Source organism: Salvelinus fontinalis, chromosome 13, assembly GCF_029448725.1.
Source record: "Salvelinus fontinalis isolate EN_2023a chromosome 13, ASM2944872v1, whole genome shotgun sequence".
Lineage (NCBI taxonomy): Eukaryota > Metazoa > Chordata > Actinopteri > Salmoniformes > Salmonidae > Salvelinus > Salvelinus fontinalis.
The window spans coordinates 46053260-46067949 of record NC_074677.1 but is presented as its reverse complement, the minus strand read 5'-3'; the positions used below and the strand labels follow the sequence as shown (position 1 = coordinate 46067949).

Here is a 14690-nt window from a genome sequence, read left to right as displayed (position 1 = left end):
AGGCAGAATTAGGAATATACATGGATATATATATATATATATATATACAGTTGAAGTCGGAAGTTTGCATACTGTAACGTCAGGAGAATGATGGGTGTGGAGTCAGGCGCAGAGAGCAGAAGTTTCACGGGAACAAACGCTTTAATGTCCACAGTCAACAGGAACAGGTACAAAAATAGGTGACACCAAAACACAGGCGCAAACACAACCCAAAGACCACTGTTAATAAACCGGACAGCGAAAACCCAAAATCAATGATACACCTCCTACGTACAATGACAGCAAATACGCCCGCACAAACACTAGCGGGCGAAACGAAACTAAATAGTACACCTCCCAAAAGGAACAGGTGAAAACAATTAGACAGACATAAATGAAAAGGAAAAAGGTGGCAGCTAGTAGACCGACGACGACGACCGCCGAGCGCCACCCGAACGGGAAGGGGAGCCACCTTCGGTAGTATTCGTGACAGTACCCCCCTCCTGACGCGCGGCCCCCGCAGCGCGCCGACACCGGCCTCGGGGACGACCCCGGGGGCGAGGTGCAGGGCGATCCGGATGGAGGCGATGGAATTCCCTTAGTAGATTTGGATCCAATATATCCCCCACCGGGACCCAGCACCTCTCCTCCGGCCCGCACCCCCCCCCCCCCAGTCCACGAGGTACTGCAGGCCCCTCACCCGGCGTCTGGAGTCCAGAATGGACCGTATCGTGTACGCCGGGGCCCCCTCTATGTCCAGAGGGGGCGGAGGGACCTCCGGAACCTCACCTTCCTGCATGGGACCAGCTACCACCGGCCTGAGGAGAGACACATGAAACGAGGGGTTAATACGATAATACGAAGGAAGTAACAATCGATAACACACCTCGTTTATTCTCCTCAGGACTTTAAATGGCCCTACACACTGCGGACCCAGCTTCCGGCAGGGCAGGCGGAGGGGCAGGTTTCGGGTCGAGAGCCAGACCCTGTCCCCCGGTGCAAACACGGGGGCCTCACTGCGGTGACGGTCAGCGCTCTTCTTCTGCCGTCCACTCGCCTGACGCAATGACTCCTGGACGGCTCTCCAGGTCTCCTTAGAGCGCTGCACCCACTCCTCCACCGCAGGAGCCTCGGTCTGGCTCGGTCTGATGCCATGGTGCCAGAACCGGCTGGTACCCCAACACACACTCAAATGGTGACATGTTGGTAGAGGAGTGGCTTAGTGAGTTCTGGGCCATCTCTGCCCAGGGGATGTATCTTGACCAGTCCCCTGGCCGGTCCTGGCAATACGACCGCAGAAACCTACCCACCTCCTGGTTCACTCTCTCCACCTGCCCATTACTTTCCGGGTGATACCCCGAGGTCAGGCTGATCGAGACCCCCAAATGCTCCATAAACGCCTTCCATACTCTGGACGTGAACTGGGGACCCCGATCAGAAACGATATCCTCGGGCACCCCGTAGTGCCGGAAGACATGGGTAAATAGTGCCTCCGCAGTCTGCAGGGCCGTAGGGAGACCGGGCAACGGGATAAGACGGCAGGACTTAGAGAACCGATCCACAACGCCCAGGATCATCGTGTTCCCCTGAGACAAGGGAAGATCAGTAAGAAAATCCACCGATAGATGGGACCACGACCGTTGTGGAACGGGGAGGGGTTGTAATTTCCCTCGTGGCAAATGTCTATGAGCCTTACTTTGGGCGCAAACCGAACAGGAGGAGACATAGAATCACACGTCTCTCACCAAGGTAGGCCACAAGTACTTCCCTCTAAGACTTCGCACTGTCCTTGAAATACCCGGGTGACCTGACGAGGGTAGACTATGAGCCCATCGAATCAATTGATCACGAACAGCGAGCGACACATACCTACGACCCTCCGGGCACTGTGGAGGCGCAGGTTCCGCCCTTAGTGCCCGCTCGATGTCCGCGTCCACCTCCCATACTACCGGTGCTACCAGCTTGCCCGCCGGAATGATGGGAGTAGGATCGATGGACCGGTCATCAGTGTCGTATAGTCGGGACAGCGCGTCGGCCTTAGTATTGAGGGAACCTGGTCGATACGAAATCGTAAAACAAAATCGGGTAAAATACATGGCCCACCTTGCCTGACGAGGATTCCGTCTCCTAGCTTCTTCGAAAAAAAGGCACAGGGGCGGAGCTTCGGTGGCGTACCCGAGCGCTGGGAGAGCACGGCCCCAACCACAGCTTTGGATGCGTCCACCTCAACTATGAACGCCAAAGAGGGGTCAGGATGCGCCAACACTGGCGCGTCGGTGAACAGCGCCTTCAAACGAAGGAAAGCTCCGTCCGCCTCTGCTGACCACTGCAAGCGCACCGGTCCCCCCTTCAGCAGTGAGGTAATAGGGGCCGCCACCTGACCAAAACCCCGGATAAACCTCCGGTAGTAATTGGCAAACCCTAAGAACCGCTGCACCTCCTTTACTGTGGTCGGAGTCGGCCAATTACGCACGGCTTTTACGCGGTCATCCTCCATTACCATCCCCGAGGTGGAAATGCGATAACCCAGGAAGGAAACGGCTCGTTTGGAAAACTCACATTTCTCTGCCTTCACGTACAGGTCATGCTCCAGCAGTCACCCAAGAACCTTGCGCACCAGAGACACATGCTCGGCGCGTGTAGCGGAGTAGATCAAGATGTCGTCAATATACACCACTACACCCTGTCCGTGCAGGTCTCTGAGAATCTCATCAACGAAGGATTGAAAGATGGCTGGAGCATTCTTTAACCCGTACGGCATGACAAGGTACTCATAATGGCCAGGTGTGGTACTAAACGCGGCTTTCCACTCATCTCCCTCCCGAATACGCACCAGATTATATGCGCTCCTGAGGTCCAATTTTGTGAAGAATCGCACCCCGTGAAATGATTCCACCGCCGTAGCGATGAGAGGTAGTGGGTAACTAAAACCCACAGTGATGGAATTTAGACCTCGATAATCAATACACGGACGCAAACCACCCTCCTTTTTCTTCACAAAAAAGAAACTCGAGGAGACGGGTGACATGGAGGGCCGAATGTACCCCTGTCCCAGAGCTTCCGTGACGTATGTCTCCATAGCCAACGTCTCCTCCTGGGACAACTGATACACGTGACTCCTGGGGAGTGCAGCGTTTACCTGGAGGTTTATCACGCAATCCCCCTGTCGATGGGGAGGTAATAGGGTCGCCTTCCTCTTACTAAAGGCGATAGCCAAATCGGCATACTCAGCAGGAATGCGCACGGTGGAAACCTGGTCTGGACTGTCCACCGTTGTTGCACCGATGGAAACTCCTAAACACCTGCCTGAACACTCATCAGACCACCCCTGGAGAGCTCCCTGTCTCCACGAAATAGTAGGATTGTGAATAGCCAGCCAGGGAATCCCTAACACCACCGGAAACGCAGGTGAATCAATAAGGAACAGACTAATCCGCTCCTTATGATTTCCCTGCGTCATCATCTCCAGAGGTATCGTGGCCTCCCTGACCAGCCCTGACCCTAATGGTCGACTATCTAAGGAGTGCACGGGGAAAGGGGGGTCTACCTTGACTAACGGAATCCTCAACCTCTGGGCGAGTCCGCGATCAATAAAATTCCCCGCTGCGCCTGAATCGACTAGCGCCTTATGCTGGAGAGATGGGAAAAACCTTAGAAAACAGATGAACAAAAACAAAAACATGTGACCAACAGGAAGCTCTGGGAGAGTGTGGTGCTGACTCACCTGGGGTGACCGAGGAGTGTTCTGCCTGCCCTCTCGACTCCCAGATGGACTCCTCCAGCACCGACCGGAAGTGTGCCCTCTCCGGCCACAATGGGTACAGGAGGAGCCTCCTCCTCCGGTCTCTCTAGACGCAGCCCCTCCTAGCTCCATAGGAATGGGACCTGGGGGGGTAGGGGCAGGAGGTGGAACTGACAGGACCCTTTCAGAACGTCCGCGAGCAGCCAGCAGATGGTCTAGCCGGATTGACATGTCAATCAGCTCATCCAAGCTGAGCGTAGTGTCCCGACAAGCCAGCTCTCTGCGGACGTCCTCCCTTAGGCTACACCTGTAATGGTCTATCAGGGCCCTGTCGTTCCACCCTGCTCCAGCAGCCAAGGTTCGGAAGTTCAATGCAAAATCCTGTGCGCTCCTCGTCCCCTGCCGGAGATGGAACAACCTCTCACCCGCCGCTCGGCAATCCGGGGGATGATCGAACACAGCCCGGAAACGGCGGGTGAACTCCAGGTAGTGACCCCTCGCTGAGTCGGGCCCATACCAGATGGCGTTGGCCCACTCCAGGGCCCTACCTGACAGGCAGGAAACGAGGACACTCACGCTCTCCTCGTCCGAGGGAGCAGGCCGAATGGTGGCCAGGTAGAGATCAAGTTGGAGTAGAAATCCCTGGCACCCAACCGCTGCTCCATCGTACTCCCTCGGAGGCGTGATGCGCAGGGCGCTGGCACCGGATCCCGCTAGAGGAGATGGTAGAGTTGCTGGTGGGAGGGTAGGTGGGGAGGTGGAGGTCATTTTGCAGGGCTCTGGCAGTGCACCTCCTTGCACAAAGGCGGAGGTAGCGGTCCTGCCGCTGGGTTGTTGCCCTCCTACGGCCTCCTCCACGTCTCCTGATATACTGGCCTGTCTCCTGGTAGCGCCTCCATGCTCTGGACACTACGCTGACAGACACAGCAAACCTTTTTGCCACTGCTCGCATTGATGTGCCATCCTGGATGAACTGCACTACCTGAGCCACTTGTGTGGGTTGTAGACTCCGTCTCATGCTACCACTAGAGTGAGAGCACCGCCAGCATTCAAAAGTGACCAAAACATCAGCCAGGAAGCATAGGAACTGAGAAGTGGTCTGTGTTCACAACCTGCAGAATCACTCCTTTTTTGGGGGTGTCTTGCTAATTGCCTATAATTTCCACCTTTTGTCTATTCCATTTGCACAACAGCATGTGAAATGTATTGTCAATCAGTGTTGCTTCCTAAGTGGACAGTTTGATTTCACAGAAGTGTGATTGACTTGGAGTTACATTGTGTTGTTTAAGTGTTCCCTTCATTTTTTTGAGCAGTGTATATAGTACCAGTCAAATGTTTGGACACTACTCATTCAAAGGTTTTTCTTTATTTTTGCTATTTCGTACATTTTAAAGTAATACTGAAGGCATCAAAACTATGAAATAACACATATGAATCATGTAGTCACCAAAATAGTGTTAAACAAATCAAAATCTATTCTATATTTGAAATGAAAGGAATGCCTTCAACTGAAATGTGTCTTCTGCATTTAATCCAAGCCCTCTGAATGAGATTCTTCAAAGTAACCACCTTTGCCTTGATGACAGCTTTGCACACTCTTGCCATTCTCTCAAACAGTTTCATGAGGTAGTCACTGGAATGCATTTCAATTAACAGGTGTGCCTTGTTAAAAGTTAATTTGTGGAATTTCTTTCCTTCCTTAATGGTTTGTTTTAGGGTAAGGAGTTTAGGGTTAAGGTTTAGGGTTAAGGCTAAGGTTAGGGTTATGTTATGGGTTAGGGTTATGGTATGGTTTACCATTAGGGGTTAGGGAAAACAGTATTTTAAATGGAAATTCATTTTATGTTCCCACGAGGATAGAAGAGCATAACGTGTGTGTGTGTGCCTGCGTGCGTGCTTGTGTGTGTGTGTGTGTTGAATGTCTGTATACGGTAGAGTATATATATGGTCACAGAGAGCTCCTGCCATAGGCTTGCTGACTGTGCTTATCTCTTTGTCACGTCTGGGCTACTGCTAGCATCAGCAGTAGCCCACCCTCCACACAAAACAACACACACACACACACACACACATTGATTTATACACACTCTAGGAGCAGACACCCTACACACACACACACACACACATACACACACACACATTGATTTATACACATACTAGGAGAAGAGGCCCTCCACACAAAACATCACACACACACACGCACACACACACATTGGTTTATACACATACAAGGAGCAGAGGCCCTCCGCACAATACATCACACACACACACACACACATTGATTTATACACATACTAGGAGCAGAGGCCCTCCACACAAAACATCACACACACACACATTGATTTATACACATACTAGGAGCAGAGGCCATCCACACAAAACAACACACACACACACACACACACACATTGATTTGTTCACATACTAGGAGCAGAGGCCCTCCACACAAAACAACACACACACACACACACACACACACACACATTGATTTATACACATACTAGGAGCAGAGGCCATCCACACAAAACAACACACACACACACACATTGATTTATACACATACTAGGAGCAGAGGCCCCCCACACAAAAACATCCAAAACATATGCATACTCTGACATTCACTAAAACACACACACACACACACACACACACACACACACACACACACACACACACACACACACACACAGAGAGAGAGAGGGCCTGGGCAATGTGCTGACGTCAGTAAGCCGTTCCCTACATGTTCATTATTTGCTGAGGAGTGAAGTGAATGGATGCCGTAGCCTCTGTTAGATGTTTAGCATTGTACAGCCCTACCAGTCTCTCTCAATGCTGTTTTTTTCTGTCTCTGCCTATTTGCTTTAGCAGCACAATTAAATACATAGAGAGTTAGAATAGGCTTTAGCATGCTACCATAGCACTGTCCTTTCTGCTCTCCCATTGTACCAGACAGAGCATGCCTGCCCTGCCTATGTATGGGCGGGCAATACTGTAACGTACATGGAAATAATGGCAACGCCACAATTCATGTTCATTTAAATTCATTGTAAAAACAAAAGGAAAAGGAGCTGAAATGGAAAATGCCTCAGGCATATTAGAAACTATTTAAAGACACAGTCCGTCATCGCTTATAGCACATCAGTGAATTTACTTAGAAGGACAGACAAATGTACATACACAAGCATGTAGACAAGAACAAAACATATTTAGGAAGAATCTTGCAGTGCTGAACAATTAGTGCTTTTTGAGGTCAATTCGGTTTTGGTTCCATTATTTTTTTAAATTAACGTTTTAATTTTTAACATTAAAATGTACTCTACATTATGTGGGTTGAGTGCTGTAACAACACTGAATAAAACAATTAATACTATCACTTATTAACCATAAGTTATTCACTTTTCACATTTCCTTACTTGAATCAAATATTTGTATTATTTGATGACTTTATTATTTAATTTCAAGTCATTTCATCTCTAAAGAGTTGCTGCCTGCAACTAAAATGTTGATGGCCTATCATTAGGTACATACTTAACTATACCGTACACTATTTTACATCACAAACCAATGAACAAGGCTTCTGTAAACAGTAAGCAACATAATTGACAACACTCTTCTGAATGTTGCTGCAGAGGAGGACAGATCTGTATCCATGGCTCGAAGAGTTCTTCTTTTTCATCACTTTTTCTCTTTTATACGACCCCCACAGCTGACATTTTATTTAATCATGGTCCATTCACATGGTCCGTTCATGCTGCCAATCAGAAATAACCAACCAATACCACAACAGTGCCAGTCTTTGCCAATGCATAGATCTGACTCTATCATCAGTGTGATGCAACAGAAACCGGGATTCGTCGGACCAGGCAATGTTTTTCAACTCCTCATTGTCCAGTTTTGGTGATCACGTGCCCACTGGAACCGCTTCTTGTTGTTTTTAGCTGAAAGGAGTGGGACCCGGTGTGGTCATCTGCTGCAATAGCCCATCCTTGACAAGGACAAACAAGTTATGCGTTCCGAGATGCCTTTCTGCCAACCACTGTTGTACTGCTCTGTTATTTGCCCATGTGTGGCCCGCGTCTTAGCTTGCACGATTCTTGCGTCTCTCATCAGCGATCTGTTATCGCACAGAGGACTGAGGACGGGATGTTTTTTGTTTGTCACACCATTCTCTGTAAACCTTAGACACTGTCGTGCGTGAAAAGCCCAGGAAGCCAGACGTTTCTGAGATACTGGCACCGGCGCGCCTGGTACATTAGGTCATACCACGCTCAAATTCACTTAGGTCACTCGTTTTGCCCATTCTAACGTTCAATCGAACAGTAACTGAATGCCTCGATGCCTGTCTGCCTGCTTTATATAGCAAGCTAAGGCCATGTGACAGTCTGTAGGAGCTAATCACTGGGTGGTGTACCTAATAAACTAGCCACTTGTCACGTTCCTGACCTATTTATGTTAGTTGTTATGTGTGTTAGTTGGTCAGGACGTGAGGTTGGGTGGGCATTCTATGTTTTCTGTTTCTGTGTTGGTTTTGGGTTACCTGGTATGGCTCTTAATTAGAGGCAGGTGTTTGGCGTTCCTCTAATTAAGAGTCATATTTAGGTAGGCGTTGTCACAGTGTTCGTTGTGGGTGATTGTCTTCCGTGTCAGTATGTATGTTCGTGCCACACGGGACTGTAGCGTTTGCTTGTTTCGTTTCGTTTCGATGTCGTCTGTTTCCTGTACGTGAGTTTATGTTTAGTTATGTAAGTTTATGTTCAGGTTTCGTTCTACGTCGTTTTCTTATTTTGTAAGTTTGTTAAAGTGTTTGTTTTCGTGTTGCCATCTTCATCGTTGTTATAAATAAAAAGATGGCTTATTTCCCGCAAGCTGCGTTTTGGTCTGAAGATCCTTCTCTCCTCACCTCATCCGAGGATGAGGAGAGCACCAGCCGTTACATCACTGAGTGTTTTGTCCAAGTGTTTTGGTAACCAGTTTATAATATCAATAAGGTACATACAGCTAAGGGCTTTATCCAGGCACGACGTAAATCAAAGCCACGTGCCTAAGTACAGCTCTTAGCCATGGCCAATATATAACACCCCCTTTGGGTCTAATTGCGTAATTATATCCTATACAGTAGGTGTGTTTGTTTCACTGTATGTACAGGGTGTGAATTATGTTTATGTGTCTATATTGGTGTCTGTGTGTCTCTGTATGTCTGTGTTCCTGTGTGAACACCAGGTTTCTCTCTGTGAGCAAATGTGTGTGTGTGTGTGTGTGTGTGCGTATGTGTACATGGGCCAATGTAAAGACGTGCATTCATTATTTGTCAGTCTTTGTGTGTGTGTGTGGTGTGTGTGTGTGTGTGTGTGTGTGTGTGTGTGTCAGGAAGGCTCAGGCCCAGTAACAATGGATCCCAAAGCAAAGTGCTGACAGTGAAGTAGGTGTGGCCGACCCCCTAGCTCCGAAGGTGTGTATATATACCCACACACACACCTCCCTGGCAGAGCGCTTAGTGGAACCCTACGAAACACACAGCTTACGTTTTAGGTAGGTTTATGTTTATCTAATAGATTTCATTTACTCCTATGTTTGGATAGGTCTGATCTGATGGGCCTTGGCACATAGCTTTATGTTTATCAAATAGTGATGAACCACAAAGTTATTTCATTGGAGATTCTCCATTGAGCATGTTTTTTTTGAAAACGTAAGGCTTGATCTGGGTCCCGGAAACCGGCCCATAGATTTCTATTTGTCTGTGTGCTAGAGCTTCGCAGGGCTATTAGAACAGGGGACTATAAAATAATGTTTCCCAAATGATGGGTCTGGAACCAGTGGTGACTGGGAGTTGTTAGACTGTTAGTAGCAGGACAAGTTTTTTTCTCTTATCTTGTTTGGAGGATTAGAATACTATTTTTTGAAAGGCTTCAGTTTAGGTGGAATGGTATAGAATAGTCTGAGAACCATTGAGGACCGAGAGCTTCAGTGCAGAGGTATGACTGGTCATCATGCATAGATCACTCTGTTTGTTTAAAAGAGCTTACCAGGGCTTTGGTAGAGCAGCAGATGAACAGGGAGAACCTGGTGTATAGAGCTGGTCAGGCGTCCTGCACATGTCTGTCTGAGGCTTTACCACAAGGTTCACTGAACTGTGTTGTTCTGTAGCTACTGGTCAGGGGACCAGTATGGGCCATTCACTGGGAGCTTCAAGGCAGGGTGGGATTTCTTGGTGTAGGCATAAAAAATGTTTTGGTCAAGAATTAACTTCATTATTTATATGTTCAGTTAATATCTCCCTCTGTATCCCTCTCTCCTATCTCTCTCTCCATTTCAGCACTGAGACAGAAGGACATAATGGCTCTGACCAACCCAATGAACCCTGTGAACCCCATGCCCATGGGCCCATGGAAGATCACAGTGTACGACCAGGAGTACTTCCAGGGAAAGCGTGTGGAGTTCACCGCCTGCTGCCAGAACATCATGGAGTGTGGCATGGAGAACATCCGCTCCCTGAAGGTCGAGTGTGGAGCGTAAGTAGTCCCAAAACTTTTCCCAAAACATGGAAGACTTAGGAGGCTTTTCCAGCAGGCTAACATGAGCCAATGTGGGCACTGACTAATCTTTCTCTCTCTCTCCTTAGTCATCTCTTCTGTAATTTCTCTCTTTCTTTCTTTCTCCCTACATCGCCCTCTCTGTCATTACATCTCTCTCCATCACTGTTTCCCTCTTTCCATCTCCCTTTCTCTCCCTCCATCATTCCCTCCCTGTATCCCTCCTTTTGCCTCCCTCTAGCTGGGTTGGGTATGAGCACTCCAGTTTCTGTGGCCAGCAGTTTGTCCTGGAGAAGGGAGACTACCCCCGTTTTGAGGCCTACAGCGGCAGCAACTCCTACCGTATCGAGAGGATGATCTCGTTCAGACCCATCTGCTCCGCTGTGAGCCCTTAAATGCATCCATTATGGCACCTTATTCCCTATATACTGCACTACTTTTGACCAGGGCCCTTAGGGCTCTGGTCAAAAGTAGTAGCCTATATAGGGAATATTACAACATACAATACTGTCCCATCCCACATTATCATGGATCATCACATTACTATCATTATCAACATTATCTACAATGCATCAAATCACATTGTATTACCTTTTACTATAACAACTCAAGACAACATAACATTCTATGTCATTATCATGCAAAGGTTACCATATTATTCACATTGCATAATATTGTATAACCTTATGATGCACTCAATTATCAACAACAATACATGAAATACTATAATAATGTAAACTGCTGCTTAAAATGTTTCTCTCTTCATCCCTTCTCTCTATCTCTCTCTCTCTCTCTCTCAGAGCCACAAGGAGTCCCGTATGACCATCTATGAGAAGGAGAACATGATTGGTCGCCAGTTTGAGATGTGTGATGACTACCCCTCCCTGCAGGCCATGGGCTGGTTCAACAACGAGGTTGGATCCATGCACATCCAGAGCGGAGCGTAAGTACTAATGCCATGACAGGGACATTGCCACTTCACGCTAAATATACTACCACTGCTACTTCTGCTATTACTACAAGTGCACAATTGCAGCTGAACCATCTATTCACTCAGCTTTAACTACAACTGAAATACTACTACTACTACTTGTACTACTACTACTAGTACACTACTGACACAGACCAATCTCTACTGCTAATAATAACTGTTACTTCTACTACTGCTACTACTACTAGTACACTACTGACACAGACCAATCTCTACTGCTAATAATAACTGATTCTACTACTGCTACTACTAGTAGTACACTACTGACACAGACCAATCTCTACTGCTAATAATAACTGATTCTACTAATGCTACTACTACTAGTAGTACACTACTGACACAGACCAATCTCTACTGCTAATAATAACTGTTACTACTACTGCTACTACTAGTACACTACTGACACAGACCAATCTCTACTGCTAATAATAACTGATTCTACTACTGCTACTACTAGTAGTACACTACTGACACAGACCAATCTCTACTGCTAATAATAACTGATTCTACTACTGCTACTACTACTAGTAGTACACTACTGACACAGACTAATCTCTACTGCTAATAATAACTGATTCTACTAATGCTACTACTACTAGTAGTACACTACTGACACAGACCGACCTCTACTACTAATAATGACTGTTACTACTACTGCTACTACTAGTAGTACACTACTGACACAGACCGACCTCTACTGCTAATAATGACTGTTACTACTACTGCTGTTACTACTACTAGTACACTACTGACACAGACCGACCTCTACTACTAATAATGACTGTTACTACTACTACTGTTACTACTACTAGTACACTACTGACACAGACCAACCTCTACTACTAATAATGACTGTTACTACTACTGCTACTACTACTAGTACACTACTGGCACAGACCGACCTCTACTACTAATAATGACTGTTACTACTACTGCTGTTACTACTACTAGTACACTACTGACACAGACCGACCTCTACTACTAATAATGACTGTTACTACTACTACTGTTACTACTACTAGTACACTACTGACACAGACCGACCTCTACTACTAATAATGACTGTTACTACTACTACTGTTACTACTACTAGTACACTACTGACACAGACCGACCTCTACTACTAATAATGACTGTTACTACTACTACTGCTACTACTAGTAGTACACTACTGACACAGACCAATCTCTACTGCTAATAATAACTGATTCTACTAATGCTACTACTACTAGTAGTACACTACTGACACAGACCGACCTCTACTACTAATAATGACTGTTACTACTACTACTGTTACTACTACTTGTACACTACTGACACAGACAAATCTCTACTAATAATAATAACTGTTACTTCTACTACTGCTACTACTACTAGTACACTACTGACACAGACCGACCTCTACTACTAATACTGACTGTTACTACTACTACTGCTACTACTACTAGTACACTACTGACACAGACAAATCTCTACTAATAATAATAACTGTTACTACTACAACACTACTACTACTACAACAACAACACTACAACTACTACTACAGCACTACTAAAACACTACTACTACTACTACTAATAATAATAATAATAATAATAAGATAACACTACTACTACTAATACTTCTACACTAATACTACCACTACACTACTAATACTACCACTACTGCTACACTACTACTACTACTTCAACTACAACACTACTACTGACTACACTACTATTACTACTACTACACTAAAACCAATACTACTACTACTACTACTGCACTACTACTACACTAACACCAATACTACTACTACTACTACTACTACTGCACTACTACTACACTAACACCAATACTACTACTACTACTACATTAATACCAATACGACTGCTACTACTACTTCTGCACTACTACTACTGCAACACTAATACCAATACTACTACTACTTCTGCACTACTACTACTGCAACACTAATACCAATGCTACTACTACTACCACTACTACTGCACTACTACTACACCACTAATACCAATACTACTACTACGACTACTACTTCTGCACTACTACTACACTAATACCAATACCACTACTACTTCTACTGCACTACTACAGCTGGCCAACCTTTACTCTATCATTTCAAACCTGAAGCTGCCACTCCAATAATACACTACACTGTAATAATTTTTACACTTTTATTGCCTGCAATACTCTGTCCTATTGCCAAGTTGATTCTCATCCTCATTCCCATGGCCCACTCTGACTTACCTCACAGTAACAGTGTATCTGATTGACCTGTTCTCTTCTCTCGCTCTAGCTTCGTGTGCTACCAGTTCCCCGGCTACCGTGGCCACCAGTACATCATGGAGTGTGACTGCCACGGAGGAGAGTACAAGTGTTACCGTGAGTTTGGCTCCCACGCCCAGACCCCTCAGATCCAGTCCATCAGGAGGATTCAGCACTGAGCAGGAAACACCTTCTTCATCCCTCCTCCACTCCTCCTCTTCTACTTCCTACTCCTCATCCCTCTCTTCTCTCCCCTCTCCTACTACTCCACCTTCTCTCCCTCGCCCACCCTGGTTCCGCTGGTCCAGCTAGTCCAGGCAGGATTGCGGGCCGGGCCTCAGGTGCTTACCGGCGAAGTCACATGTTCACGGCACTTTTTTTTTAAAACCATCATGAAAAACCAAAGGAAGAACGAATTGAAAGACAGAGGGAATGACAGAGATGAGAGAAAGAGTAATGAATCCTCGACACCTCCCGGAGGCTGGAACGCCACACCTTTTTTGCTCCTCTTCGTCCACGACATCATCATTATCATCAGCTTCTTCTTCATCATCATCATCATCACTATTGCCTGTCACTGTAGTTGTGATGGTAAAACATTGTATGAGACTGACGAATAAAGAGAACAAGCAAAAGAAAGAGAAACGAGACAACGGCTGGCTTGTAGTTGTGTAACTGTGTTTGTGTGTCCTGCACTTCCCACCCACACACACAGATATGGGGGAAAGGAGGGTGGAGACAGATGAGGCTTGGACATGGGAATATAGTACCGTGATAAACAGAGTTTATAGACCATATGGCCAAGCACTTATTCATTCACCTGCTTGAGGGTAACTGGGGGGAACTGCGCAGGTGCAAGTGAGAAAGGACTCACTTGCCGGGTAGGAAACCCTGTTCTCTTGGTTTGGGGAACCATTGCATCGAGGACACTGTGTGGAGTGGCAGGGAGCCAAACTCTGCTGTTTCGATATAGCATGCAGTTATAGCTGAGAGTATTGCTGTTTGGACAGTGCCCGAAGAAATGTGTGTTCAATTACGTACGGACAGAGTATTGAGCACTTACTGTAGGGCTGAAGAGTACCGCTATATGTAACGTAGCTTGGCTTACGCTGAAGATGTGTGAGTGCAGGTTTCGGTCAGTAGAAGCTGCTGAGGGGAGGGTTAGTCATAATAATGGCTGGAA

General features: G+C 46.6%; 1 protein-coding gene across 1 annotated transcript; it reads left to right on the top strand.

The window, feature by feature from the left end:
* Positions 1-9205: 9205 nt before the first annotated feature.
* On the top strand, positions 9206-14145 carry LOC129868795 (beta-crystallin A1-like). Its single transcript, XM_055943032.1, has 5 exons — positions 9206-9250; positions 10035-10230; positions 10493-10634; positions 11052-11194; positions 13539-14145. The coding sequence occupies exons 2-5, from the start codon at positions 10055-10057 to the stop codon at positions 13684-13686; spliced, it is 609 nt and encodes a 202-aa protein (XP_055799007.1). The 5' UTR covers positions 9206-9250; positions 10035-10054; the 3' UTR covers positions 13687-14145.
* The last annotated feature ends 545 nt before the right edge of the window (positions 14146-14690 follow it).

Excerpts from the sequence above, each read along its gene's own strand:
- LOC129868795 (XM_055943032.1), top strand. The coding sequence starts at position 10,055 with ATGGCTCTGACCAACCCAATGAACCCTGTGAACCCCATGCCCATGGGC. Across the intron at positions 10,635-11,051 it reads TCAGACCCATCTGCTCCGCT|AGCCACAAGGAGTCCCGTAT; the intron begins GTGAGCCCTTAA and ends TCTCTCTCTCAG. Across the intron at positions 11,195-13,538 it reads ATGCACATCCAGAGCGGAGC|CTTCGTGTGCTACCAGTTCC; the intron begins GTAAGTACTAAT and ends CTCTCGCTCTAG.